The sequence below is a fragment of the Mastigoproctus giganteus genome, chromosome 8 (assembly GCF_048544385.1).
Source record: "Mastigoproctus giganteus isolate SK-2022 chromosome 8, ASM4854438v1, whole genome shotgun sequence".
Classification (NCBI taxonomy): Eukaryota; Metazoa; Arthropoda; class Arachnida; order Uropygi; family Thelyphonidae; genus Mastigoproctus; species Mastigoproctus giganteus.
Genome location: NC_143582.1, coordinates 17,590,553 through 17,618,171, shown reverse-complemented (window position 1 = coordinate 17,618,171; position 27,619 = coordinate 17,590,553). Strand labels below are relative to the sequence as shown.

The window sequence follows — 27,619 nt, the reverse complement described above, 5'->3', positions numbered from 1 at the left end:
GAAACCTGATGTTGCTGGTGACTGGGACAACGATGTTAGAAATTTGAAGTTCAGGATCTGGATGGAGTTTGCGTTGTCTACAGAAGTGGATGGCAACTGTTTTTTGCTGCGAGAGCCGATAGCCGTTGAGGCTTGCCCATTGTTGAATTTTATTAAGTGATATCTGAAGCTGTCTTTCAACAGACCTCATATTTTGAGAATGACAGGAGATGGAAAGGTCATCTGCATAAAGGTAAGTCTCAACTGTATTTGGAAGCTGCTTAGTGATAGAATCTATTCTCAGAGCAAAAAGAGTGGCACTCAGTACTGATCCCTGTGGAACACCTTCCTCCTGGATGAAAGTTGTGGAAAGGGCATGTTGGTATCGAACTTGAAATGATCTAGTATGTAAGAAGTTCTCAATAAATATAGGAAGGTTGCCTCGTAGTCCTAGAAGGTAAAGATCACTAAGTATACCATACCGCCAAGTGGTATCAAAAGCCTTCTCTATGTCTATTGAAACCATTACTAGATGTTCATGTTTGACAAAAGCATTACGGATGGCAAATTCAGCCTTGACCATAAGGTCTAGGCATGACCTGTTTTGACGAAAGCCATATTGACTATGGCTCATTAACTGTTCCGACTCTATGATCCAGACGAGTCTTCTGTGGATAATTTTCTCAAGAATTTTGCTGAGGCAGCTTGAGAGAGATATGGGTCTATAGCTATTCGGGTTGGATGGATCTTTTCCAGGTTTCAGGAATGCCAAAACTGTACAGTGATGCCAAGAAGCTGGAAAAACATTTTCTAAAAATATGCGATTGTAAAGGACCAGGAGGCAGCGCAAAGCTTTGTCATCAAGATGTTGTAGCATGACATAATAAATCCCATCTGGCCCGGCAGCACCATTGCGGGCAGTTTTAATGACATGTAAAAGTTCAGAATATTGCAGAGGTTTGTTATATGGGAGAAGACGGGCAGTTTGAAAATGAATAGCATGCTTTTCTTCAGTGTTTTTAATTCTTTGGAATGAGGTAGGATAGGCTGTTGCTGCTGAAATTTCGGCAAAAGTATTTCCCAAAGCATTAGCTATATCTACTGGATTAGAGAGATCTTTCCCATTCCAAGAGAGGATTGGAGAAGGTATGGTAGGAAACTTACCAGACAGCTGTCTAATTTTTTTCCATATTATTTTGGAATCAGTATTTCTGTGAAAACTAGAGGCAAAACGGATCCAGGATTCTTTCTTTGCTTGCTTTTGTATGAAGCGTGCTTTTGCCCTTAACTTCTTATAGTTAATAAGATTGACTGTGCTCGGACATTGCCGAAACAAATTCCAAGCTTTATTTTTTGCTCTCTTTGCTGTGGTGCATTTGTCATTCCACCAGTAATTATGATGCTTTCGGCCCGGGGGATTTGATAGTGGTATTGTATTTTTAGCCACATTTAGAAGATGCGACGTGATGTAATCTGTGGCATCATCAATATGTTGGAGGCGGATTTTTTCCTCATCAAGGTCAATTGACGATTGAAATTTTGCCCAGTCTGCTCGGACAAATTTCCACTTTCTGCACGGTTGAATTGAAGGAGTCTTTGCTATCAGAAAGTTGCATACTATTGGAAAGTGGTCACTGCCCATGGGATCATTTATTACATTCCACTCTATGGTTGGGACTAGTACTGGTGAACAAATTGTGAGGTCTATTGCTGATGTGTGTCCTGCTGGGAGCTGTACGTGTGTCGGTGCACCAGTATTGAGTATACTGAAATTTAGTGCCTCTAAAAAGCTTTCAATTAGTCGGCCACGTCTATCCAATTTGGGAGAACCCCATAATGGGTGGTGCCCGTTAAAGTCCCCTAATATACAGAGAGGTGGAGGTATCTGTATAAACAGGTCTTCAAGATCTCTTAAAGAGTAAGAACGGTTTGGTGGTAGGTAGATTGAGATAAGTGTTATTGCACTATGGAGAGTTATGCGAACAGCAACAGCTTCTATTTCAGTTTGGATTGGGATATGTCTAGTTGGGATCTTCGAGTTTACTAGGATTGCTACACCACCATGGGCAGCATTAGCGGTATTTCGATCTCTTCGATAAAGGCAATAGTTCTTTATCGAAGGAGAAATTTGTGAGGTCAGGTAAGTTTCCTGTAGACAGAAGGCAGCTGGAGAATATCGGTTAATTAAGTATTGAATATCGTCGGTGTTGCAACGAAAACCTCTGCAATTCCATTGTAAGATACTGTGGTTCATTTAGGTTTAGTTGAGGATGATTCATCAGACTGTTTTTTGTTTGAGCACTTTTTCCGGTCTTTTTTTGGGAAGCTGGGGCGCCCAGTATCCATAGTGTCATTTGCATGAAGTTCTAGTATGGGTTCCTCAAGATCTGAGTGTACATCTACTTCCATACTATTGGTGGATGATTCAGGTTTCTTGTTGTCTTTGGTAGTTTTTAATTTTTCTTTATCATGCGAGACTGTCCGAGTATCAGTTGGGATGCTGATTGGAGTGTTGGTCGATTCACTGGTTTTAGTTTGATGTGTGTCTTTTCCTGAATTAGATAGTGTATTTTTAACCCAATTAGCCATAGATGTGCTAGGGGGTATTGATACATCTGTTTGTACTGCTGTTGAAATAAAGCTTCGAGTGTGAGACGCATATGAACGACTGGGCATGGTCAACATAACCTGTCTGCGTGCCTCAGGGTATGTGACTTTGTGTTCAATTTTATACTTTTGAATTTTCTTCCCTGTTTTCCACATTTCACAGGATTTTGAAAATGCTGGGTGACTTTCTTTGCAGTTAGGGCAAATGGGACTTGATGCTGAACAGTCTGCTTGTGTATGTTCCTTGGAACCACAAATAGGACAAATAGCTTCTCCTCTGCATGCTTGTTGGGAATGTCCATATTTTTGGCATTTAAAACAACGAATCGGGTTAGGAATATAAGCCCGAATTCGGCAGTTTAAATAGCCAGCTTTTACTGAGGATGGCAAATCTGGGGTACTGAAGGTTAAAATGATTGACCTAGTTGGGACGAGATTTCCATCTTTTTTGGTCATTATGCGTTTGGCGTTGGTTACTTTTTGATTACTCAGTTCTTTAACTAATTCCTCTTCTGATATTGTAAGTAGGTCCCATTCGGTTATAACGCCTTTCGAGGAATTTAAGGTGTTGTGTGGAGTAATAGATACTGGCAGGCCACCGAATGTAGTTGTTTTGAGCAGCCACTCGGAATGTTTGGAGTTGGCTGTTTCAATTAATAGGTCTCCAGATTGCAGTCGTTTAACCATTTTTGGTGTTCCAGCAATCGATTCCAGAAATCTTTGGATGACGAATGGTGATAATTTGCCTACAGGTTGGTTGGAGAGAGAGTGTATGACCAGAAAGTTTGGCATTTCATTGCACTGAACTTCTCTTCGGAGCCTTTTTGCTTGGTTCACGTCTTCATCATTAGGTTTGTCTAGCCTTGAGTTCGAAGGCTCTAGAGGTGGATATTCATTTTTATCCATCGTTGCTCCTTTTAGCCCTGGGGGATAACTTTTCCCCCAGATTACCGGCCCCGCCACGGGGAGGCAGGAGCAGTGCCGCTCGGAGGCCAAGCGGTTGAAGTGTTAGTTGGTTAATAGAACAAGAAATATAGGAAAAAGAAAGGTGTGTTTCCTTTCTGTGTTCTAACTTGTGGTTTTCAAGTATAGAACTAGTTATAAAAGAAAGGCTTTTGGTAGAAACGTAGGAACTTAAAAGGAAATAACTTCAATCACTTTAGAAGAGCGCTCTATATATCACCAGAATATCGCTTGGCCTCGAAATACGCTTGGCACCCGGGGCCATGGGGTTTTGTCAATGATATATAGGAATTTTGCTAGCAGGGATAAGGCAATGGTCAGGCCACGCCTTGAGTACTGCGTACAGGTCTAGAGGCCTCATTTTAGGAAGGATGCAGATTTACTTGAGCGTGTACAGAGAAGGGCAACAAGATTGGTGAGGGGAATGAAGGGATCCTCTTACCAAGAGAGGCTTAAGTTCTGCAAATTGCAGTGGCTGGAGACTAGGCACCTGCGCGGTGATCTGATTGAGGTGTATAAGGCCTTGAATGGGTTCAGCACGCTGAATTCTGATGGGATCCTTCCACTTGTTCAGATTACGAACCTAAGGGGGCATAAATTCAAATTAAGAAAGGACAGAGGTAGAACAGATGTGCGGAAATTTGCCTTTAGCCAGCGGGTTGTTAATTGCTGGAACAAACTTCCATCTGTCGTTGTGGAAGTTGATAGGTTGAATAAATTTAAGGAGGAACTGGACAGGCATTTGGAGGGAATGGTGTGATTTTTTTTATTTATTTTTTATTTTTTGGCTGATGCTGCATAAACTCATACACTTGCTTTCTTGCATCACATGCCACAAAACAGAAGGAACAGGAAAGTTGTTGGAGAGTCCTTCATCCTACAGTGGATTGAAAATGGCTGATGATGATGATCACATGCCACTACTACTACTACCTCGCAGGTGCCTAGTCTCCAGCCACTGCAATCTGCAGAACTTAAGCCTTTTTTGGTAAGAGGACCCCTTCATTCCCCTAACCAATCTTGTTGTCCTGCCCTTCTCTGTACACCCTCAAGCAACTCTACATCCTTCTTAAAATGAGGCCTCCAGACCTCTATGCAGTACTCAAGGCATGGCCGGACCATTGCCTTATACAAAGGGACTTCATATCTGACTGCACAATTACTCCCAGGTCTTTTACATTTTCTACCACCCTAAGTGTAATACCACACAGTTGGTACATTCTTGAGAGCACGAAGTGGCAATCAACAGTAGAGGGAGAAAACACAGACAGGGTACAAATCCAAAAAGGAGTGAGGCAAGGAGGCGTGTTGTCTTTTATCCTGTAAATCTCTATGCCGAAACCATTATAAACCCAATACAAGGGCCTAAAGAAGGAATTACTGTTAATGGAATTACAGTTATCAATAACCTGCAATCAAATGTAACTAGGCGCAATATAGTCCCAGCAGCTTATGCACCCCTAAACCCCCATAGCATGCACGCACACAAATGTAACCGGCTATCAAATGCAAAGTTTTAAAGATGGGAAAAATAACCTACAGGTAACCTATAGATGGGGGAAGTAAAGGCACTCACTAAAAATAGTGATACAAGACATGATGTTCAATATTAAATTTTGACACATTATTTTGTTTATTTCTTTTTTTTTATTTTCCAGTGATGCAAAAGATTAGTAATGTATAAAAATACTGTAATATTACTTAACAGATTATATACCTTAAGAAGAATCTCCACTATGTCCTTTCTGCCATAATAACAAGAAATATATAATGGAGAATACTTGGTAACTGGATGTATCCTACCATCTGCCCCATTCTCAAGTAGCAATTTCACAATACTTTTCTGCCCTTCTTCACATGCCCTGGAAGATAAATTATATGGTAAATATATTATGCTGTAAAGCATCAAGGTTATAAATTTGTGTCTAACAGCATTCCAACTGAAATCATGCAGAGCTATTTAACTAAAAATACACACCTCCAACACGTATAGCGACACTGAATCAGATATTAAATCAAAATTTAATATCTGATTGTGTGAATGAGGCACTGTTTTATGTTAAAACAGGCAGAATCCTTTTCCACAGAATTTCTACAATTCAGTAGGGAAGAAATATCCAGAATATCATGGTAGATTTCGGCATTCATGATTTCAAACACGACCAATGGATTTAGGACAAACCACATGAAATAAGCATAGATCGTAAAACAACCACCCATCAACACTGGATTAACAGTGTGCATTAAGTATTCCATGCGCATATTTACATATCCAGATGTGCTCATTACTCTACATTATCTTTGTTATTACTACAAGATCCATTTATTCTGTTCCATTAGCATTTAGCATTAGCAAAGGCACATGAGGCAAGAAAGCTAAAAAAAACCCTTATTTCACCCATCCACTTGCTCCAAATATTTGTCAAGTTCTGCCTTGAATCTATTTAAGCTATCAACTTCTACAACAACAGATGGAAGTTTGTTCCAGCAATCAACCACCCGCTAGCTAAAGGCAAACTTCCGCAGTCTTTGCTCAATTTGAATTTATGCCTTCTCAGGCGATTATTCTAAGCAAGAGGAAGAATCCCATCTGCATTCAGCACATTCAATGCAGATGGGATTCTTCACATTAATCAGATCACCTCGCAGGTGCCTAGTCTCCAGACACTGTAATTTGCAAAACTTAAGCCTTTCTTCGTAAGAGCAACCCTTTGTTCCATTCACTAATATTGTTGCCCTTCTCTATACTCGTTCCAACAGCTCTATATCTTTCTTAAAATGAGGCCTCCAGACATGTATATAGTACTCGAGGTGTGGCCCAACCATTGCCTTATACAAGGGGATAATCACCTCCTTATCCTGATAGAAAAATTCCTATATATCATTGACAAGACACCATGAGCTACTCTTGCAGACCGTCTGCACTGCTCAGTAAAATTCATATCTGCCTGTACGATTACCCCCAGATCCTTTTCATTCTCTACCACTGTCAGTGTGGTACCACAGAGTCGATACGTTACTCTGGGATTACTGCTTCCCATATGTAGAACTTTACATTTGTCAATGTTAAATTTCCTTTGCCACCTCTCAGCCCATCTGCTCAACTTTTCTAGATCCTGTTGCATCGGTGTACTCTCATTTGTGTCATTAACAACCCTGCCAACCTTTGTATCGTCTGCAAACTTGGACATTAAGCCTGATATATCATCATCAATTTCATTTATAAATACAGAAAACAACAATGGACACAACACTGAACCCTGAGGGACTCCACTAATAACATTAGTCCACGAAGAGCAGTGTCCATTGATTACCACTCTCTGTCTTCTCCCATTCAACCATCCCTTTATCCATAGCAGCAATTTGCCTCCAATGCCACACTGCTCCAATTTGTGCAGCAGTCTTCCATGTGCAACAGTATCAAAGGCTTTTCTAAGATCCAAATATATCATATCAAGGTTATTCTTTGCATCCAGTTCCTTTGTGACTATATCATAGTATCCAATCAAATTAGTCAGACAAGACTTCCCCTTAACAAACCCATGCTGTGTCCGAGCTATAACTGAAGTCTTGTCTAGATGATCCTGCAGTGCTTCTTTAACCAGTGCCTCCATTAATTTCCCTGGAACAGAAGTTAAACTAACAGGTCTGTAATTACCTGTGTCTCCCTTTGATACTCCTTTGTGGATTGGGGTCACATTTGCACATCTCCAGTCCATGGGTACCTCCCCTGAGGTACCCATGGACTGGAGATGTGCAAACTGAGTCCAAGGAAGCTCTCATAATTATGGCTAAGGGTTTGCTTACTTCCTTTAATATAACTGGATAGATCCCATCCACCTCAGGTGCCTTTCTTGTGTTTACCTTGAACAATTTCTCCTCCACTTTACTCTCAGTTATTACAAGATTATCTAGCTTACTGCCAGAGTTGAATATACCCCTAGCATTCCCCTCTCTGAATAACTCCTCATGTGAGAATGTCGATGCAAAACATTCATTTAGTTTGTTAGCTACCTGAGTAGAATCATCAACAGTTGACCCATCGATATCAAGTGGACCAATCTGATTCATCCCCTTCCTTCTAGAATTTACATAAGTAAAGAACACTTTGCTGTTTTTCTTTGCATCCTTTGCCAAAGATTTCTCGTAATCTGCCTTTGCCTGCCTAACCTCCTTTGTAACTTGGTTACAGACCAGCTTATATCTATCATAGGCTTCTGTGTCACATGTTAATTTATATGTATCACATGCATTTTTTTTCTCTGTCACGTGTCTAATTAGTTCATCTGACATCTGTCTATAAAGTTTATCAGGAGTTTGTTTCTCTTCTTAGAACTAGGATACACTAACCTCCAAGGGTAAATCAAGTGTCCCTCTTTTTTTTTTTTTTTTTTTTTTTTTGAATATTTATGAAATGCTTTATTATGAAATGAAAATTACTTCCCTTACTTCCCTTCCAAGTTTCATTAAGGATTAAACTGCTATTAATTAACACTGTCTTCCCGCTATCAAAAATTGATATGAAACGAATAATCCTGTCATGAAACTGATAATCCACTTCATTCCAAGAGTGTTCAGAAGATTAAGGTTGGAGCTATTCACATTGGCAGAACTACCATACCACCAGTTCTGCCACTGCAAGGAGCCAAAGAAGTTAGATGGCTGGTTTGATACAGTTGTTTAGTTATCTGGGGGAGGGGGGGATTTAGTTCACCACTGAACTATGAGCAGGTTAATGAAGCAGTTGAATGTTCATGCCTTAAAACCACATCACTATAGGACATGCAGAACAAAGTGCACTAGCATGCTGAAAGGAAAGAGGACTAATGATCCAAGGAACATCCCAGACACTGACAATACCTACACTAAACCTCACAGGTGGAACAACATCTTGTCTAACCAACAAAAAATGGATACCATGATGCAATAAGAAAGGAACTGAAAGCAAAATAATTTTGCTTAGCTTTTTAATTTCTTTATTACTAGGCAATAGATGACTCTCAGTATCCAATGCAAAACCCACTTTGCCTGGAGTCTTGAAACCCATGTTTAGACAAAGAGCAAAGCTCCAGAAACCACTCATATCGGTGCAATGAGTCAGCATCCATCCACTGTCTAACTGCAAACTCATAAAACCAACTCTTCCTCTTTCATCCCTTCAACTTTTGTAAGTCTAAAACAAATATCTTTAAGTTTAATGTAAAAAAGTATCTTCTGTATTCTCAGACATCCATACACAGTACAAATAAATTCTAATACCTTCCATATTTGATGTTTTCATTAAAGGGGGGGGCGCAGTAGATGGTTTTATGTGAAATATCCTTTCTTTGTGTTTCTTTAAGGTATTTTGATTTGTATATATTGATTACGAAATAAAAGGTGTTGTATTGTAAATATTTTATTGATCATTCACAAATTTCCATAATTTCTGGAAGACAAGATACAATGGATTTATGATAACTAAAGTAAGAGACATATGCTTGTGATTGCAACATACCTAAATGTCTCTGGAAAACAGAGCCGATTGAGGTACCCAACCTTGTAATTGAAACAACATATGCAGTTGTTGGGGGAACCTAACAATGGAATGTAACAAAAATGCGAAACAAAAAAAAGAAATTGTTGACATGCTAGTACAGTGTAACTACACATGCATATTAGACATATTAGATTGTATGTATCACCTTCAAACTTCATTTAATTTTATGTATTATGCTGCCATTTATCAGACAGATAATCCCTTCAGCAGCACTGTTACATTACATTATATCAAATATTTTTGAAACAAAATTTAAAAAAAAAAAAAAAAATTAGTGATGGTTCTGGATTCAGTGTCAAATCTCTATGAGAAGCAATTATTTTTATTTGTGTGGCAAAACCTTTCTTGGACAGTATGATCCATGCTCTCCCACTATTTGTCAAGATAACTGGAAGTTTACTGTATAATCACACAAATTAATCCATGAAAGCATTTTTTATTAAACTGTCTATGATGAAATGAAATCAAGATAAGCAAGCTACACAAAACCCTACAGAAAATATTCATACTGGAAAAATAAATTACTTTTTAAAACTACAAAAAAGTATACAGCTTACTTGAAAAGGAGTGTACTACATCCATTTGGAGTACTATTGATAACTGTCTCTGCATCTTTTCCTAACTGTTGAATTATATTCCTGGAACGACTGGCATCTCCTTTGCTGCACACTTCCCATAAAGCTAAAAAACAAATTTTCAGTTATCAAACTAAATGTCATAAACATGAATTATTTTACTTTGTCATTATTGCACAAAATATTTAAATATACAGGGTGTTAAACAACATGTGGGCTGTGTTTTCAGGATCGAAAACAATGAGAAATATTCATATAAACATATATCTGATTCTACAGAGCATGGCTGCTTTTAATTTTAAAAAATGGCTATGGCATTTTCAGCTATAAAAAAAAAATAATAAAAATAATAAGAACATGAGATACATACCTAGTAAAATGCTATTTGTACATGGTACACATTTTCTTATTCTTGTTTTATTTATTTATTTATTATTATTTTTTTTATTATTGAAAACTTCATAGTGCCATTTTTCAAAATTCACATTGGGGGGGGGGGGGCTGTGCTTTCAGGATCAGTTCAGGACCTGAAATAACATGGGGGCTGAAAACACAGCCCACATGTTATGAAACATCCTATATGTGTAAATATAAATGGTGTAAATTATTATGTATTATTGTATAAAATTCTTATATATTATTGTATATAAAATGTTTTCTCTTCTGTTCTAAATTCAAGAAAATACAGGATGTTCATTTTAAAATGCAACCCATAATTGTCAGTTTCCGAACATTGTTTGCGCAAGATTTTATTGGTTATTGGTAGAGAGAGCTGACTGAGTTTAACCAGTGAGCAAGTGAGCTGTTGGGAACATGGAATATTGATGTGTGTTGGTGTATTGTGTAAGAGAAAAATGCAAATTTTGGATTTAAAAAAAAATGGTTCTGATTCTTGAACAAAATTTTTGGTAAAGCAAAGTTTTGGTAAGAAATCATATGTGTTAGCATTAGCATTAGCATTAGTAGAGGCATTTGATGCAAGAAAGCAAGCTTATGCAGCATCAGCCAAAAAAAAAAAAAAAAACCCACTTCCACTTCACCCCTCTGTTCGTTCAAAATACCTGTCCAGCTGAGCCTTAAACTTATTTAGGCTATCAACCTCCACCACAAGGGATGGCAGTCTGTTCCACCAACCAACCACCCGCTGGCTAAAGGCAAATTTCCGCACGTCTATCCTACATCTGTCTTTCCTCAATTTGAATTTATGCCCTCTCAGGTGATTTTTCTGAGCTAGAGGAAGAATCCCATCAGCATTGAGCATGCTTAAACCATTCAAAGCTTTATACACCTCTATCAGATCACCTCGCTGGTGCCTAGTCTCCAGACACTGTAATTTGCAAAACTTAAGCCTTTCTTCGTAAGAGCACCCCTTTGTTCCATTCACTAATCTCGTTGCCCTTCTCTGTACTCGTTCCAGCAGCTCTACATCCTTCTTGAAATGAGGCCTCCAGACCTGTATACAGTACTCTAGGTGTGGCCTGACCATTGCCTTATACAATGGAATAATCACCTCCTTATCCCTGCTGGAAAAATTCCTGTATATCATTGACAATACTCCATGAGCTACTCTTGCAGCCTGTCTGCACTGCTCAGAGAACTTCATATCTGCCTGCACAGTTGTGTTGTGCCAAGAAGATTTCCAACAAGTGTTCCGAGAAGTGGAGGTACCAAACAAAACCACAATTTACTGCCTTTTTATCAAGAGATAAAAGAGATAGGGTCTGTGTGTAATCAAAAGTATAATTGCAGGCACACAATCATAAACAACGATGTGTCAGAAGATGTTAGGCTCGGTTTCATGAAAACTGTCCCAACAAAAGAACGTCTTTAGGTAGTGCACATAATCTGTTTAGGTAGTGCATATTTGCTGCACCTGAGAGCATATCACATCCATGCCATGAGTAAATTGTGGCCTACCAATCATGCTGCTAAGCTCTGTTACTGTAATTGGTTTAGGGCCTTTGTTCATAACAACATTCAAGTGTTAGACAAAACTTTTTTTTCCCCATGAAGTGTGGTTTCATCTGAGCAGCTATGTTAATAGTCAGAATGATTAATTATGGAGTTTGGACAATCCTCATGCATATCATGAAAGTCCATTGCATTTGATTAAAATTGCTGTTTGGTGTGCACTCACAGTGCAGGATTATTGGTCCAATATTCTCTGAGGACACTGTGGCATCAGAACATTATCAAAATATTTTAATGCAGTTTTATCACTTTGCTTGAGGCTGATGAGAGGTATTCCTGGTTTCAGCAAGATGGAGCCACTTGCCAATACTGTACAAACAACAATGGAATTATTGTGAGATTTTTTTCGAGAATGATTGATTTCACAGACTTATGCCCCCCCCCCCCCCAGTTCTCCTGATCTATCTCCACCAGATTTCTTTCTATGGGTACATCTCAAAGGAGTTGTTTATAACTTTAACCCCAACACTATAAAACTGAAAATGAACATCGCAGAGGCTACTGTAGGAACACATCAAACAATTCTTAATCGAGTGGCACAAAATATAGTGAAATAAGTGAATGCTTGCATCCAGCAGAATGGTGGGCACTTCCAGCATATTGCATGAACTTTATTTAAGCAATTGTGTTTTACATATTTCATTGTATTTATAATAAAAATTATGAAGTGAAACTCCAGTTGCATTTTAAAATGAACACCTGTATTTATATAAGAACTTATCAATATTTGTCATAAAGTAACTCAAAAGTCAATGGAACAGGTAATTTGTAATGAGGAAGTGAAACAGGTAGTGTGTTTAATTTAATTTAATTTTTATTTTTTGCTGTTGCAGAAAAAGCCTCAAGCCTCTGTGCACTATATGGCTAACACTAAAACTAATTCCAAAAAAAAAAAATAATAATAATACAAATAATGATGGCAAAAACAATGAAATGCAACTCAAGAGAAGAGCTAACATTAAAGTACAAAGTTTCTCCTTTAGGAAAATACACTCAGTTACAAGAAGTTTTAAATTAAATTTCTTACTTTAAAACATCTTCTTAACTACTCTGCTTCCTCGTCTAATTTAATAATTAGGAATGGAAGCATAAAAAAATCAGTTTATATTCCACATTTTTATATTATATGCAATTTAATATAAGATTATATTATATTATAATTTTATATTATCTTATATTTTATAATCCACTCAGACAGTTTATATTCCGCCACATAAGAATAAGACAGTTCCTGACTTCATTGTACCTACTTTACTGGCTGAAAAATCAGTGCAACAGTTAGCAATGGGCCTCACATAACGTGAATAATGGGAAAAAAGGGAAGAATGGGGGGGAAAAAATCCCATTCTTCTAAATTCTTCACTGCTGACAAAGAGACAGCAATAATCTGAGAGACAAGATCAAATATGGATAAGAATGAATTCACCTAACAGGTGCATTCATTACCAATAGCAAATACCAATAGCAAATAAAGATAGAGGGGGGAAAAAAAGCAAAAACTCACTTTAAGTTTGATATTGTCCATTTATAAGGGTTATAAAAGAAATTCAAATAAAAATCCAGCTAATATTTGTTAGCACAGTAGCATGGTCAAAGAACACAAAGTCAAATTTAGTGATCTTCAATAGAGGATGGACAGGAAAAGGGGATGACACTCTGGTAGACACAGAGGGAATTCTTCAATGGATAAAATCTCAGGTGTTCAAAAAGTAGATTTTTCCAGCCAAAAAAAACAGCTATCAGAACTAAAGCTTGGTGTTGAGCTTCTGCCTTGAGCATAGAAGGAAATATTAAATGGATATCACAGGCTGTAGAGAATTTCATAATAAAAGACCAGATGGGAAATGGAAGAATGTATAGGGTGAAAGATTTCAGGATGATCTGCAAATTATGAATCAGAGCTAGTCACCCTACATGGAAGACTGCTACACAAATTGGAGCAGTGTGACATTGGAGGCAAATTGCTGCTATGGATAAAGGGGTGGTTGAGGGGGAGAAGACAGAGAGTGGTAATCAATGGACACTGCTCATCGTGGACTGATGTTATTAGTGGAGTCCCTCAGGGCTCAGTGTTGGGTCCATTATTGTTTTCTGTATTTATAAATGATATTGATGATGGTATATCGGGATTAATGTCCAAGTTTGCAGACGATACAAAGGTTGGCAGGGTTGTCAAGGACACTACTGACACTATGCTGCTGCAACAGGATCTGGAAAGGTTGAGCAGATGGGCTGAGAGGTGGCAAATGAAGTTTAACATTGACAAATGTAAAGTACTACACATGGGAAACAGCAACCCCAGAGCAACGTATCAACTCTGTGGTACTACACTGACAGTGGTAGAGAATGAAAGGGACTTGGGGGTGGTTGTGCAGGCAGATATGAAATTCTCTGAGCAGTGCAGACGGGCTGCAAGAGTAGCTCATGGAGTATTGTCAATGATATACAGGAATTTTTCCAGCAGGGATAAGGAGGTGATTATTCCATTGTATAAGGCGATGGTCAGGCCACACCTAGAGTACTGTATACAGGTCTGGAGGCCTCATTTCAAGAAGGATGTAGAGCTGCTGGAACGAGTACAGAGAAGGGCAACAAGATTAGTGAATGGAACAAAGGGGTGCTCTTACGAAGAAAGGCTTAAGTTTTGCAAATTACAGTGTCTGGAGACTAGGCACCAGTGAGGTGATCTGATAGAGGTGTATAAAGCCTTGAATGGTTTAAGCATGCTCAATGCTGATGGGATTCTTCCTCTAGCTCAGAAAAATCACCTGAGAGGGCATAAATTCAAATTGAAGAAAGACAGATGTAGGATAGATGTGCGGAAATTTGCCTTTAGCCAGCGGGTGGTTGGTTGGTGGAACAGACTTCCATCCCTTGTGGTGGAGGTTGATAGCCTAAATCAGTTTAAGGCTCAGCTGGACAGGTATTTTGAACGAACAGAGGGGTGAAGTGGAAGTGGGTTTTTTTTTTTTTTTTTTTGGCTGATGCTGCATAAGCTTGCTTTCTTGCATCAAATGCCTCTACTAATGCTAATGCTAATGTGGCAAAAAGCATGGAAATTAGTGATAACCACCTTGACCTTATGCAGGGGGAAGAAAAAGAGTAGTTAAAAGCAGGAAGTCAATATGGAAAACTTTATAAAATGGAATTCATATTGGTGGTCAATGATCACATGGAAGGTCAAGATATTTTAAGAGTTGGCAGTTAAAAGGATTTCTCCATTATCTTGGAAAGAGAAGAGATAAGTATCATCATCACCATCATCAGCCATTTTCAATCCACAGCAGGATGAAGGCCTCGCCAGCAACTTTCCAGTTCCTTCTGTTTTGTGCAATGGCCATCCATTTACTACCCACATACTCATGAATTTCATTAGTCCATCTCCGTTGTTGTCTTCAAGGTTTTCTCTTAGAGGGGAACAGGCATTTTGTGTGTTATCAGACACTCAGTCTAAAACACTGATGGATCCAATATCTTTCTATTTCAGAAGATTTAGGAGAAATCCAGTTGGCCTGCCTCCCTAAAATCCACTCATGCAAACCTTCTCAATGGTAAGCCCTGTTATGTCACAGGTGGCAACGAACATGTAGAGTGGTTCTCTTCAAGACACCTGGTCAGCGTGAAGAATAAAAGACCAAACCCTCCAGCACATGACAGTAAGATGAAACAAATGGCCCTCAGTCCCCAGCGGCTTTCACTCCTCCTCTTATGGCAGCAAGAGGATCAGAGTGGAAGCAGAGGGTGCTTAGAATCTATGGGTACGACCAGGCTGCCATGCACGGAAACTGAACTTGGCTGGTTTTGGTTGGTTATTTGGTTTTTAGGAGCATTAGCAACTAAGGCCATATTGCTCCGGGATATGCGGTGATCATTCCCTGACCTTTCCGCATCCTCCGTATTTGGTGGTGACAGGCTCGAACCCTGGTCTAATCAAGAAGTGTGTGCTACTCACTGCTGCTCCTTCCCACCTGGCTACGGAGGCGCCCCTGAACTTGGCCTGTTACAACGTAAGATCGCTCATCGGTGACGACAGGACGATGATATTCTAATGTGAATTAGAATATCATCGGTTTGGCTTGAATAAGAAGAAATGAATCATAAGTTTATCAAGTGGAAATCTGCTGTACACTAATGGAAACAGTGAAAGGAGTGAAGGTTATAATGATTTATGCATCAACATCGAGCCATGATGATGAAGAGGTTGAAGAAATGTACACTGAAATTGAGTCTTCTAGATGAACAGAAAACTCACTACACTATCATTATTGGGGACTTCAATGCTAAGGTTGGAAAGAGACAAAACAGCGCAGAAATGGGAACTATAGGAAATTTTGGAATTGGTGAAAGAAATGAAAGAGGTGAAAGACTTGTGGAATTTGCAGAATCTCAAGGATTGTCAGTAATGAACACTTTTTTCAAGAAAAGCGTGAACAGAAAGTGGACATGGAAGAGCCTAGATGGATTAACAACTAATGAAATGATGGATAGCTAATGATGGATTAACAACTAACAGAATATATATCGTGAATGATGTTACTGTCCTGAACAAGGTAAATGTTGGAAGTGATCACAGAATGGTAAGATGCACACTTAATATAGATATAACAAAAGAAAGGAAAAAAATGACTCGAGTAAATAATACAAAGGTCTTTGAATAACAGAAGAGGAGAAAAGCAGTATGTCTTTTTAAGAACAAGATTGAGCTTCTGCAGACTGGTCAGGACCAAGATATCGATGAGGAATATTACAACTTTCTGAAAGTGATAAAGCCCAAGAAACCTATACGTAAAAAGAAATCCAAAGAAGAAAAAATTAGTCAAGAAACACTTGTCATGATGAACGGAAGACGACAAATGGAGCAAGAAAAACACCTACAGGGAGAAAATTGAGTATACTGAGTTATGCAAAGCCATTAGAAAGAGACTCAGAGAGGACATAAGAAAATTTAACACAAGAAAAGTAAAACAAGCATTAAGGGAAAACAAAGGATTTAAATCAGCAGCCATGAGCAGTAATACAGAAAGACAAATGATACTGAAACTGAAGAATAGCGATGGTGTACTCATAAACAGCAGAGAAGGCATAATCCAGCTGAGCCTTAAACTTATTTAGGCTATCAACTTCCACGACAAAGGATGGAAGTTTGTTCCACCAACCAACCACCCGCTGGCTAAAGGCAAATTTCCGCACGTCTATCCTACATCTGTCTTTCCTCAATTTGAATTTATGCCCTCTCAGGTGATTATTCTGAGCGAGAGGAAGAATCCCATCAGCATTGAGCATGCTCAAACCATTCAAGGCTTTATACACCTCTATCAGATCACCTCGCTGGTGCCTAGTCTCCAGACACTGTAATTTGCAAATCTTAAGCCTTTCTTTGTAAGAGCACCCCTTTGTTCCATTCACTAATCTTGTTGCCCTTCTCTGTATTCGTTCCAGCAGCTCTACATCCTTCTTGAAATGAGGCCTTCAGACCTGTATACAGTACTCTAGGTGTGGCCTGACCACTGCCTTATACAAGGGAATAATCACCTCCTTATCCCTGCTAGAAAAATTCCTATATATCATTGATAATACACCATGAGCTACTCTTGCAGCCCATCTGCACTGTTCAGAGAACTTCATATCTGCCTGCACAATCACCCCAGGTCCCTTTCATTCTCTACCACTGTCAGTGTAGTACCACAGAGTTGATACGTTTTTTTTTTTTTTTTTAGGAGCATTAGCAACTAAGGCCATATTGCTCCTGGATATGCGGTGGTCATTCCCTGACCTTTCCTCATCCTCCGTATTTGGTGATGACGGGCTCGAACCCCGGTCTAATCAAGAAGCGTGTGCTACGCACTGCCGCTCCTTCCCACCTGGCTACGGAGGCGGCGGTTGATACGTTGCTCTGGGGTTGCTGTTTCCCATGTGTAGTACTTTACATTTGTCAATGTTAAACTTCATTTGCCACCTCTCAGCCCATTTGTTCAACCTTTCCAGATCCTGTTCCAGCAGCATAGTGTCCTTGACAACCCTGCTTACCTTTGTATCGTCTGCAAACTTCGACATTAAGCTTGATATACCCTCATCAATATCATTTATGAATACAGAAAACAATAATGGACCAACACTGAGCCCGAGGGACTCCACTAATAACATTAGTCCACGACGAGCAGTGTCCATTGATTACCACTCTCTGTCTTCTCCCCCTCAGCCACCCCTTTATCCACAGCAGCAATTTGCCTCCAATGCCACACCGCTCCAATTTGTGCAGCAGTCTTCCAGGTGCAACGGTATCAAAAGCCTTTCTAAGATCCAAGTATATAATATCAAAGTTATTCCCTGCATCCAGTTCCTTTGTGACTGCATCACAGTATCCAATCAAATTGGTCAGGCAAGACTTCCCCTTAACAAAACCATGCTGTGTCCGAGCTATAGGGCGCCTCCGTAGCCAGGTGGGAAGGAGCAGCAGTGCGTAGCACACGCTTCTTGATTAGACCGGGGTTCGAACCCGTCACCACCAAATACGGAGGATGCGGAAAGGTCAGGGAATGACCACCGCATATCCCGGAGCAATATGGCCTTAGTTGCTAATGCTCCTAAAAACCAAATAACCAAATAACAACATCCGAGCTATAGCTGAAGTCTTGTCTAAATGATCCTGCAGTGCTTCTTTAACTAGTACCTCCATTACTTTTCCTGGAACAGAAGTTAAACTCACAGGTCTATAATTACTTGTGTCAGCCTTTGATCCTCCTTTGTGAATTGGGGTGACATTTGCATATCTCCAGTCTGTGGGTACCTCCCCTGAGTCCAAGGAAGCTCTCATAATTATGGCTAAGGGTTTGCTTACTTCCTTTGCTGCCTCCTTTAATATAACTGGATAGATCCCATCCACCCCGAGTGCCTTTCTTGTGTTTATCTTCAACAATTTCTCCTCTACTTTACTCTCAGTTATTACAAGATTCTCTAGCTTACTGCTAGAGTTGAATACACCTCTGGCTTTCCCCTCGCTAAATAACTCCTCATGTGTGAATGTCGATGCAAAATATTCATTTAGTTTGTTAGCTACCTGAGCAGGATCATCAAAAGTTGACCCATCGATATCAAGCGGACCAATCTGATTCATCCCCTTCCTTCTAGAGTTTACATAAGTAAAGAACTCCTTGCTGTTTTTCTTTGCATCCCTTGCTAAAGATTTCTCGTAATCTCTTCGCCTGACTAACCTCCTTTGTAACTTGGTTACAGATCAACTTGTATCTATCATAGGCTTCTGTGTCATGTGTTAATTTGTATGTATCCCATGCATGTTTCTTCTCTGCCATATGCCTCATCAGATCATCTGACATCCATTTAGGCCTAAACCTTGAACAATATTTCTTAGTTGGTATGCAAAGCCTAGTAGCTTCCAAGATAAGTTCTTTGAATGCTTCCCATTTTGCATTTGCTGTTGGTAACATCATCAGTTGGTCCCACTGTATAGAATTTAAATACTCTCTCAGTCCATCGTAGTCGCCTTTACGAAAGCAATAACCCTTCCCTTTACCCCTAATGGTAGTTATCTCTTTGAGTAAATCCCACTTCAGCACACTGTGATCACTGCCACCTAGTGGTTATTTTATCTGCAGATTCTTAATGCAGGAAGAATCACTGCTAATAATCAAATCAAGAGTATTCCTCCCTCTAGTTGCCTCCTGAACATGCTGATGTAGAAAACAATCATCCAATAAATCCACAAAAGCCTTGCTAGTGTGTGAGTGACCAGCCCCCAAATTCCAGTCAATATCTGAAAAATTAAAATCTCCCATTATAAGACACTCTGATTTACTGGCCCACTCTATTTCCCTGTACAGTTTCTTATTATGCTCATCAGAGTCATTAAGCCTATAGCACACTCCTACTCTCAATTTTTATCTCCCAATGCTTATGTCACACCAAACTGACTCGACACTGCACTGTCCAGCGATGTCCACTGGCTTCACTTCCTTGGATTTTATGTATTTCTTAACTAATAGCATAACCCCTCCTCCCTTCCTATCCAGTCTATCCTTTCTGTAGACTCCCGTTGTACTCCCCAAATTCCAGTTCTGCATTCCTTATATCTGTGTGAAACCACGTCTCTGATAGCCCAACAATATCTGCCTTTGATGTTTTGAGCAATACCTCAAATTCATCAAATTTATTTACTAAACTCCTAGAATTGGTGTACACGCAAGTATACATGCACCTATTTCTATTCTTAGCTACTCTAACACAACCCATGTGTTTACTTGTACCGCAATGACTCCCGGCAGTCTCTGAAATATCCTGCATCTTGTTTTTCAGGCTTCTGCTCATTCCAATAGAAGCAGTGCAAGAATCTCTTTCACCTCTGCCATTGGCTACTGTTGATCTATTCATCTTTGTCTCCCCCCAAGCTAGCAGTTTTCCGACCCACCTAACACTGCCTCAATAGCATCAGCAAATATTCTTGCACCCTTTCTATTTAAGTGTATCCCATCCCTGTAGAAGCAATCTCTCCTGTTAACAAGTACAGTCCAGGCTGAAAAAAATTCTACCCCTTGAGCCTTGCACAATCTTTCCAGGGCCGAATTGATCGACAAGGCTCTCGTCATATACTCCCTCCTATCGTGTCTGGGCAGAATTGCAGACACTTTCAAATTCAACCCTATTTCACAGCTTTTTTTCTACAGTGACCTGTACTTGTTAAGCAATTCTGCGTCTCCTACTTTTGATATCATTAGTGCCAACGTGTACAACTATATCACCTTTTGTGCCCTTAAAAGTTTTACCAAGAGGCCAGAATGCTTGACACCGATTAGATAAGAAGCAAGTTTTCTACTTTTAGCCTGCTCAAATTCTAGTTTGCATTGATTAATAACTTCTTTACAATTGTTGTGAGCTTTGGTGTAGGCAGAAAATTAACCAGGAGATAGATTTGATTGCAAGCTAATTGCTATATGCAACATCATTATCTTCAACAGCATTAGCACATTTATTTGAAAATCAAGGTTATATAAAGGGTATATCTTGTCCTTTGTATAAAAATAAAGGATGAGATTTTAAGGTGGAGTGTGGAATAAAGGATTTCATCCCTACAAGATTAATTTCACTGACATGATCTGAGTAAACACTGACATCACAACGTTTAAAACAGTAATCCATCCAAGGAAAAGAAAAATTGAACTCTCCCAGCTTCATCACATTTTGCATTCTTGTAATGCCAAACAGGAGACTGAGAATAGTCAAGAAAGAAAAGTTCCACTGATGGTCTATCACTAAGTTGCAATCTGATGTTCTCAAAAACAACCACTTAAAGGGTTGTTTTGGAGAAAAAGACCAAGAGTGTTGACTGTGTGATTAGGACTGTCAGGTATACTGGTAGGAAAACGAATAAACTGTGTGAGGTCGTTAGTAATTGCAAAACCCTCTGCATCTTGACCAGCTGGGTCTGTGTGACTTAAAAATTGGAAGCCAGCTGGAGTTGGGAACATGAAAATCACTAAGCAAAATTATCTTATCAGAAAAGCTGGACTGGAAAAAGTAGAGTTTCAAGAAAGGAAGTTAGAGTTCCAAGTGATTAGTGGAGTTGAGTGAACAATAGAAGCAACAGACTGAATTGGGGTAGAGAGATTTTAAGTCACAGAAGTTCAAAGAGAGAGGTTGCAAATCACTAAGTCTCTGACAGAGATTATCAGAGCACAAGTGCCACCTTTGAAGCAAAAATAATCAAGCAGTGAATAATAATTTGGATAATGAAATGAGCAGTGGTTGAGGCAACCGATAATTGGGCTGTCAGTAAAAGTATGTGGGGCTTTACCAGACATCGATGGTTCGACTGTTGATGATCCTGCTCAGATAGCAAACAAACTGAATGAGTATTTTGCATCTACATTCACACGTGAGGAATTATTACAGTTTGAAAATGGAAGAAGGTTATCAAATTGTAGCAGTGTGCTTAATGATTTTGTAATAACTGAGAGCAAAGTGGAGGAGAAATTGTTGAAGTTAAACATAAGAAAGGCACCTGGGGCGGATGGGATCTATCCAGTTATATTAAAGGAGGCGGCAAAGCAACTAAGCAAACCCTTAGCCATAATTATGAGAGCATCCTTGGATTCAGGGGAGGTTCCCACGGACTGGAGATGTGCAAATGTATCCCCAATTCACAAAGGAGGTTTGAAGGGTGACACGAATAATTACAGACCAGTTAGTTTAACTTCTGTTCCGGGTAAAATAATGGAGTCACTGGTTAAAGATGCATTGCAGGATCATCTAGACAAGACTGCAGCAATAATTCAGACACAGCATGGGTTTGTTAAGGGAAAGTCTTGTCTGACAAATTTGATTGGTTATTATGATGTGGTCACAAAGGAACTGGATGCAAAAAATAATTTTGATATCATATACTTGGATTTCAGGAAAGCTTTTGACACTGTTGCGCATGGAAGACTACTGTACAAATTGGAGCAGAATGGTATTAAGGGTAAGTTGCTACAATGGATAAAAGGATGGTTAAGTGGGAGAAGACAGAGGGTGGTAATCAATGGGTGCTGCTCTTCGTGGACTAATGTTATTAGTGGAGTCCCACAGGGTTCGGTGTTGGGTCCACTGTTGTTTTGTATATTTATCAATGATATTGATGAAGGTATATCAGGCTTAATGTCGAAGTTTGCAGATGACACGAAGGTTGGCAGGGTTGTTAATGACAGTAATGGCAGTGTGCTACTGCAACAGGATCTAGATAATTTGGACTAAGAAGTGGCAACTGAAGTTTAACCTTGACAAATGCAAAGTACTGCATATGGGTAGAAGTAACCCCAGAGAAACGTACCAACTGTGTGGTACTACACTTAAGGTGGTAGAAAATGAAAAAGACCTGGGAGTAATTGTGCAGTCAGATATGAAGTTTTCTGAGCAATGTAGACAGGCTGCTAGGGCAGGTCATGGGGTTTTGTCAATGACATATAGGAATTTTGCTAGCAGGGAAAAGGAGGTGATTGTCCCTCTGTATAAGGCAATGGTCAGGCCACGCCTTGAGTACTGCGTACAGGTCTGGAGGCCTCATTTTAGGAAGGATGTAGATTTGCTTGAGCGTGTACAGAGAAGAGCAACACGATTGGTGAGGGGAATGAAGGGATCCTCTTACCAAGAGAGGCTTAAGTTCTGCAAATTGCAGTGGCTGGAGACTAGGCACCTGCGCGGTGATCTGATTGAGGTCTATAAGGCCTTGAATGGGTTGAGCACGCTGAATTCTGATGGGATCCTCCCACTTGTTCAGAATACGAACCTACGGGGACATAAGTTCAAATTAAGAAAGGATAGATGTAGAATAGATGTGCGGAAATTTGCCTTTAGCCAACGGGTGGTTAATTGCTGGAACAAACTTCCATCTGTCGTTGTGGAAGTTGATAGGTTAAATAAATTTAAGGAGGAACTGGACAGGCAATTGGAGGGTATGGTGTGATTTTTTTTTTTTTTTTTTTTTTTTTTGGCTGATGCTGCATAAGCTCCTACACCTGCTTTCTTGCATCAAGTGCCACTACTACTACTACTACTACTACTACTTTACAGACTGCAAGTAGGAATGTAAATCACTGAGATCTGAACTGAGACCACATATATTTGTGAAATGAATTAGGAAGTTTCTGGGAGGTTTGGAATTTCTGCAGTTAAGTTTTCCCATCAGTATGACTATTCATGATGTGTTCAGTAGTATAAATTTTGAATATGACACACACACACACACACACACACACACACACACACACACACACACACACACACACACACACACACACACACAGCAAGAATATACCCAGCTCCTTGACATAACATGGCCTTTATAATGCACCTCCCCCCCACTTGGACTCCCTCTAATTACTGCCAGGTAGAGCAGAGGCAGTGAGATTACACACTAGCTGATCCAGAAGCCTCCTAGAGCTACTAATGGGTTCAGTCCAATGTGCTGTCTAGAGCAAACATCATATTAAAGCTGTACCCTAGGAACGTAAGGAAGATTGGATCTTGCCATGATACACAACATAACCTCAAAAAATGTCATTCATACTGCATGATGGAAGAGGTGAAGGGTTGCCAGAGCTTTGTTCTGGAGAGTAAACATGGGTTTCACCATTTCAAGTCTCCAATAAGCAAAGAGGAATATTGCACCAGTTGATGAGCATCATCTAGTACCTAATATTGCCTGGTAACACAGAGGGGTGGCATTCCTCTGTGCAGTTTGGACAACACCCCCTCGACCTTGGCTTACATTGATTTACACCTGGATGGTCACTCCCAGTATACGAGGGGCTGTATTTCAGGACTTCCACATGGGGGTTACATCCAGGGTTATGAACAGTCATACCATTGTGAAGGTGCAAGCAGAGGATCTGGTTGTGCAGACCAGCCGGACTTCAGTCCTTTTAACTTACAAATGTCACCTAAATATGAATTCCGCCAGTGTTTTGGACTTCAAGGTACCAAGCCTTAGCTTGTCATACCTGAGAGAATGTCTGCAACAAACTTAAAGGACCATTAATTTGCTGGCCCACTGTTTTATCTATATAATTGTCCTGTGTCCTATCTGTTAACAAGCATAGGTCAGCTTTAACTGTTTTTTTCGCACACTGGAAAAATTGCTATTTCAATTGCAACCTGTGTCTACTGGCTGTACCCTTCAGTTTATGTGCATCTTAAAAAAAAAAAAAGATGCCCCCACATCATGTTGTGTCCTTTCTGTACACATTATAATCACCATATTCAAATCCTGAACCTCTGATATCAGAGTGACACCATGTTTCTGTTATACTTATAATGCTGGCATTTGATAACTCAACCAATATTTAAAATTAATCAGATTTATTTACTATACTTTTAGCATTAGTGCATAAGTAAGTACATATGCATGTTGGTACTTTTTAATAACTCTTACACAACCCGGGTAATTGCTGGTCTCACGTGGACCACCAGTAGGCCATGTAAGGTCCCCCTTCTTCTGCCTTTCAGGCTAATGCACGTCAAAATAGTAACAAAATAGAAGGATCAACTTAACTTCTGCTTCTGGCTATCATTAAATTTATGTCTGTGTATCCCTCCTAACTAACAGTTTTCCAATCCGCCTAACGCTGCTCTGATAGCATCAGCAAACATCCCTTCTATTTAAGTGTATTTATTGCATCTCTGGAGAAAAAAACGTCTGTCTGTTAACAAGCACTGGTCATGCTGAGAAAAAAGTCTTGCACAATCTCTAGAACTGACTAACAAAGCTCCCATCATAAACTCCCTCCTCCTGCCCCCCCTCTCAGCAAAATCCCAGACACTTTCAAATTCTGCCATAACTACCAGTTTTTTTCTCAACATATCTCATATTTGTATGTTTAAGTAAACAATGCCAAGATCATTAGTAGCATTATCACATTTTATGTCTTTAAAAGATAACTGTTCTCCAATATCACCAACTTTTGCCCCTGGCAGACAAATTCTGGTCCTACTCACCTATCATTATTACAAAATATTCCCCACTTCCCTGACAATAGAATCACTCACCGAGAATAATCACTCCTGTGGACCAGTGCATCCTGCTCGTGGTGATCCCACTGTTCAGCCAGATAGATGAGGGTGGGCTCTAACACTACAGTGGGCAGCTGAGTGTTTGATTAGCCCCCTGATTTAATTCCTTCCCAGGTAATGATCCTTTTCTTCAAGCACTTAAATTTGTCCAACAAAATACTAAATTTCCATTTAATCCCCCTTCCCCTCTGTACCTGGCCTACACAGACATCTCCAGTGGCAATATGTCCAGCTACAGTCAGGTGTGCAAACTATATTATAGTGCAAGTGATAAGGCTTTGATCTGTACTACCTTTGTTGATTCTCTCTCTCTCTCTCTCTCTCTCTCTCTCTCTCTCTCTCTCCTCCCCCCCACCAAGCCAAGCATCTCCACTGCTCTGGATCATGTTGCTTTGCCATCCTAGTCCGAGGCATAATTTCAATTAAAAGAGTGAATTAGACCCACAGCACTAAACTTGAATATTATTGCATTAATGCTATGTGATATGCTAGTACAGCAGTAATAATATTACACTATTCCCAGCAACGATAGAAATATACAGCTACTCCCCGGCTAATGTAATACTCAACTTATGGAAATTTGACTTTACGTAAGTTTTTGCCAGCCGGTGCAAACTTAAAAAAAATCATGGAAACGTATTTTACCTCCCATAGGAATAAATGGAGGTACTGTGAAAATATAGTAATGTAAACCCAATAACGCATTTTTTTTTTTTTTTTTTTTTTTTTGGTAATTCGTTCCAAGACCTTGGAAGTAGAAATTTTTGCTACTTCTGAAGGTCACTACTATAAAACAATAAAAACAATTTGCACCTTCCTGTTTATTGGGCTTTTCTGTTAGTGCAATCTATTATATAAGGATAGTAAAATTGATGTTATAGCATTTGCGATAATACCAATAACTGGAATTGTGTGGGTTTTTACGTTATGGTATTATGGTGAAATGAGTTACCCTTCACTGAAATCTTCAATCATATAAAAAACAAATTTTCAGAATCTTCTCTTCATTCCTATTTACTTATTACAATGGTGAAGGGAAAGGGATCAATGGAAAGTGCAAGTGCTGGCAGTGCTAGGAAACGAAACAAAATCGATTTGGAAATGAAGATGATTAATTAAGAAGTACAAAGCAAGACAAAGTTTGTCATCTATTGCATGGGAATTAAGTCTCACTGCTTCAACAGTGAATGCTATTTCAAAGGACAGTATGCTTATAAAAAAACATGTTAAAGAATCAACCAATTTAAGATCAACAGTGATCACAAAACAGTTCAGGTGCTATATCGAAGATGGAAAAGCTATTAATAATATGGATGGAAAATCATATTCAGAAGCAAGTGCCCCTGAGTCCAATGGCCATTCAAGCAAAAGCAAGAAGTATTTATGAAGATATCAGGATAGGTAGGGCAAACCCCAAGCCAAGTTCGTGGCAAGCAACGGGTGGTTTAATAGGTTCAAGCATTGCGCTGGTTTCCAAAACATTAAAGTATGCAGTGAAGTAGCCAGTGCTGATTCTGCGGCTGCAGAGAAATTTTGTGATGTGTTGGAAAACCCCTTCTAAATCTCCACAACCCTCAACTTCTGCAGTGGCATGCTTATCAGCTGGACAATTAATTCTGGCAATGATGCTCGAAAGGTAAAACTTGCTGACGTTATGCCTGTCTCCTCTCTCTTTTGAAATTTTGTAATTTTTCCTGTGCATGAGATAAAAAAATTGAATAAATAATTCTATTTAAATGTTTGTCGAACATTTCTTTTTTTGCTTCAATCAAATTTGCACTTGCTGCATAAGCATTTAGGGAAATTCCGACTTATGTAGAGTTGCGTGGAACACAACCCTTACGTAAGTCGAGGAGTGGCTATATAGGTATACCATAAAATTTAAAGAACACTACAATATTAAATATATGATCATAGAATGTCACAAAAGAATTATACTTATCCACTGATTCTGTTTACAAACTTTCCACTACTGTGATATTGTAAAATTCATGCTGGCAACTTCACTTTATGTTTAACTTTCTAAATATTTTAGTAAATACAAAAATAAATAAATCTGTGTAAGTAAAGTGATTCCTTTACTACAGATTATGATTGTTTAGTGGGGAAAAAACCCTCAAATTATCACAAAAAAAAGCCCTGAATTTATGAGGAAGCTAATGAACATCTGCCTCAGAATAGCCTCATTTCCAGAATCATTAGTCAGCAAATTAGTTACTGGATGAAAATGGGTGTGGAATAATCCCCACTTTTAGGTTTCAATAAACTGGTTAATTTGGGGAGTATAGTGTTATTTTATTATTTTTGAAGTTAATCAAAACAAGAAAGTTCAGAAGCAAAATGAAGTATATGATTAATAGACAGAATGAGCAAATTACATCAATGTGGTGGAAATAACAAAAATATCATGCTTCTGTAGTTAAAAACT

The 27,619-nt window shown here is 39.2% G+C and overlaps 1 protein-coding gene across 1 annotated transcript in view; it reads right to left on the bottom strand.

Annotated features, from left to right (window-relative positions):
- Positions 1 to 27,619, bottom strand: part of Lrrk (Leucine-rich repeat kinase) — a 431,475-nt gene that overhangs the window by 335,462 nt on the left and 68,394 nt on the right. The window contains exons 6-7 of the mRNA XM_090380151.1: positions 9,646 to 9,769; positions 5,267 to 5,411 (exon numbers count right to left, since the gene is read on the bottom strand). Of these exons, the coding sequence (XP_090236277.1) occupies positions 5,267 to 5,411; positions 9,646 to 9,769 (269 nt within the window). The remainder of the gene's footprint in view (positions 1 to 5,266; positions 5,412 to 9,645; positions 9,770 to 27,619) is intronic.